Here is a 2,779-nt window from a genome sequence, read left to right as displayed (position 1 = left end):
TCTCGAATCTGATGCTCAGTTCATGTGGTAGGCCGCGTCGCGCCATTCAATGTCGCGGCGCACCTCTTCTCTTGAACTGATTCATCATTCACATCAAACAAATTCATCAAGATTATAAAAGTTATATTTTTCATAATGTATAAATAAAATTTTAATGCACAATTTCAATGAAAATTGCTTCAATTATTATAATCTTAAATACATAGTTCAAATAAACTCCTGTAAATTTTGTCAACGGAAGGAAACTTATATAGATCTAAAAGAACCCACAGATTCAAATACATAAATTACACAATTTACATAGTCTCTTTCATGTAATTATTGACAAATAGTTACAACTTATTTTAAAAGGCGGTTTAATTAGAATTAAAACTTAAAAAAATCCACCAATATCTACAAAACAATAGAAGCCAAAATCTACTTTGCCTCCCCAAATTCCATAAATACACATGCAAATCCAAAACCAAAAAAACACACAACAAACAAAAATGAAGACAACACCACCACTCTTCACCATTACCACAATCTCACTTCTCATCTTTCTCTCCCTCCTCACTCCCTCTCTCTCCCAAACTTGCAACAAAAATGACGAAAAAGTCCTTTTCCAGATCAAGAAAGCCTTAGGAAACCCTTATCTTTTAGCCTCTTGGCAAAAAACATTAGATTGTTGCCAATGGTACAACGTCGAATGTGACTTAAACACTAGTCGTATCATATCACTCACAATCTTCCAAGGCAATATTTCGGGCCAAATCCCAAAACAAGTTGGTGATCTCCCATTCCTTCAAACCCTAGTTTTTCGAAAACTCACCAATCTCACGGGCGAAATCCCAATAGCGATCACAAAACTAACACAACTCAAAACGTTACGACTTAGTTGGACCAATTTATCCGGGCCCGTCCCATCTTTCCTTAGCCAACTTACAAACTTGAATTTTCTCGATTTATCGTTCAATGATCTAACCGGGTCCATCCCATCCGAGCTCTCGAAATTAACAAACCTTGGCGCGCTACATTTAGACAGAAATAAATTAACAGGGGTCATTCCTGACTCTTTTGGGACGTTTACAGGAAACGTCCCAGATTTATATCTTTCACATAATCACCTCACAGGAACAGTACCCAAATCACTTGGGTACTTAAATTTTACCGTGATTGATTTTTCAAGAAACAATCTCACGGGAGATTTAAATATGTTTTTTGGATCGAACAAGACAATTCAAATTGTCGATTTTTCGAGGAATAGTTTTATGTTTAATCTAACAGATGTGGTGTTTCCGTCTAGTTTGACATCGTTAGATTTGAATCATAACAAGATATTTGGGAGTTTGCCGACAATGTTGACTGGGTTAAATTTGCAGTATTTGAATGTTAGTTATAATCGGTTGTGTGGACAGATTCCTCAAGGGGGTGATTTGCAAAGTTTCACTACTTATGAGTATTTTCATAATCGGTGCTTATGTGGGTCGCCGTTGCCAGCTTGCACTTGAAGAATATGTTTATGCATACGTGGTTTGTAATAATTATTTGCTTTAAAATAATTGTTATGTTATGGTTGAAAGATGATTTACAAGATGAAATAAAGTTTTTTTTCTTTATGAAAGTTTACTGTCAAATTGCAACTTTACGAACAAAAAGCTAGAACATGCCAAAAAAACGTGTATGAGCTACACGCATTCGGGTCCCGTCAATTTCAATTTTTTATATGACTCATGTTTAGTTATTAAATAATAAGCCTTTACTTTACAAGAGTTTTAAACAATTGTACGAATAATTTCATTAAGTACTAAAAAAAATTATGTTAGGTACAAGCATCAGTCATAATAATAATATTGTTCATAAGTAATAATATTGTTGAATTATAGGCCCCTTTGAATTATATGCTCAGTGCAAACGCACATGTTGAACACCCTCAAGGTTATTTTTAAATTATTGGTCCTATTACATTATATATATATATATATATATATATATATATATATATATATATATATATATATATATAGAAAGAAAAATAAGGTGAACAGTATAACAAAGGGCAAATTCATCACAAGATGAAATAAGAGGCTAACAAAAATTACAACTGATTCACGACTAGGATTAAAACTAAAAACAAAACTCCAAAATGAAAAAAAAGTGAACGGTATCTACAACCGAACCAAACTATATTGAAAAAAAGAAAAAACAACAAAACCGCTTCTAACAAAAGAGAAGCAATGTCAAGACCAATCGCTAAAATCAACTAATCTAATAATAAAACCACAAAACTAACAAAAAGGAAATACAGTACGAAACGAGCAAATTTAAACAGGGAAGACTAACGCCCTTTAGTCCTCGATCTATCAACCTTACCATTTATCGTGTCAAGATGAACTTCTTTTGCCGACCGATTTTTGAACTTGTAAGATAAGACGTTTGACGACCCATTATCATTTATAGTTGACGCCGAAGGGGGTAATAAACCCCGTTTCACTAATCTCTCAAAAAGATCGGATCAACTAACCATCGGTTACTAAAAAAGTCAAGTTAAATAAACTTCCTATATTACTGTTTATTACTGAGGTCATTTTAACACATTAGATTTTGATCGATCCACAATAATTTAAGTAAACTTCATATATTACCCTAATTGATAATTAATTAATTTAAAATTCAGTAACTAACTCTCAAACATACCTTTAGCTCCAGACCACTACCGCAGCTTGAACACTTCGATTTCTAAAGGCTAAAGTTCATCTAAACCATTACAAGTTATTATGATTATATGAGATCCGGGATA

General features: G+C 33.1%; 1 protein-coding gene across 1 annotated transcript; it reads left to right on the top strand.

Moving 5' to 3' along the window:
• Positions 1-462: 462 nt before the first annotated feature.
• Positions 463-1,720, top strand: LOC139898672 (polygalacturonase inhibitor-like). The gene has a single exon (XM_071881427.1). The coding sequence runs from the start codon at positions 489-491 to the stop codon at positions 1,488-1,490; it is 1,002 nt and encodes a 333-aa protein (XP_071737528.1). The 5' UTR covers positions 463-488; the 3' UTR covers positions 1,491-1,720.
• The last annotated feature ends 1,059 nt before the right edge of the window (positions 1,721-2,779 follow it).

Source organism: Rutidosis leptorrhynchoides, chromosome 3 (assembly GCF_046630445.1).
Source record: "Rutidosis leptorrhynchoides isolate AG116_Rl617_1_P2 chromosome 3, CSIRO_AGI_Rlap_v1, whole genome shotgun sequence".
Classification (NCBI taxonomy): Eukaryota; Viridiplantae; Streptophyta; class Magnoliopsida; order Asterales; family Asteraceae; genus Rutidosis; species Rutidosis leptorrhynchoides.
The sequence above is the reverse complement of the archived record's forward strand: the minus strand, read 5'-3'. Positions and strand labels throughout refer to the sequence as shown.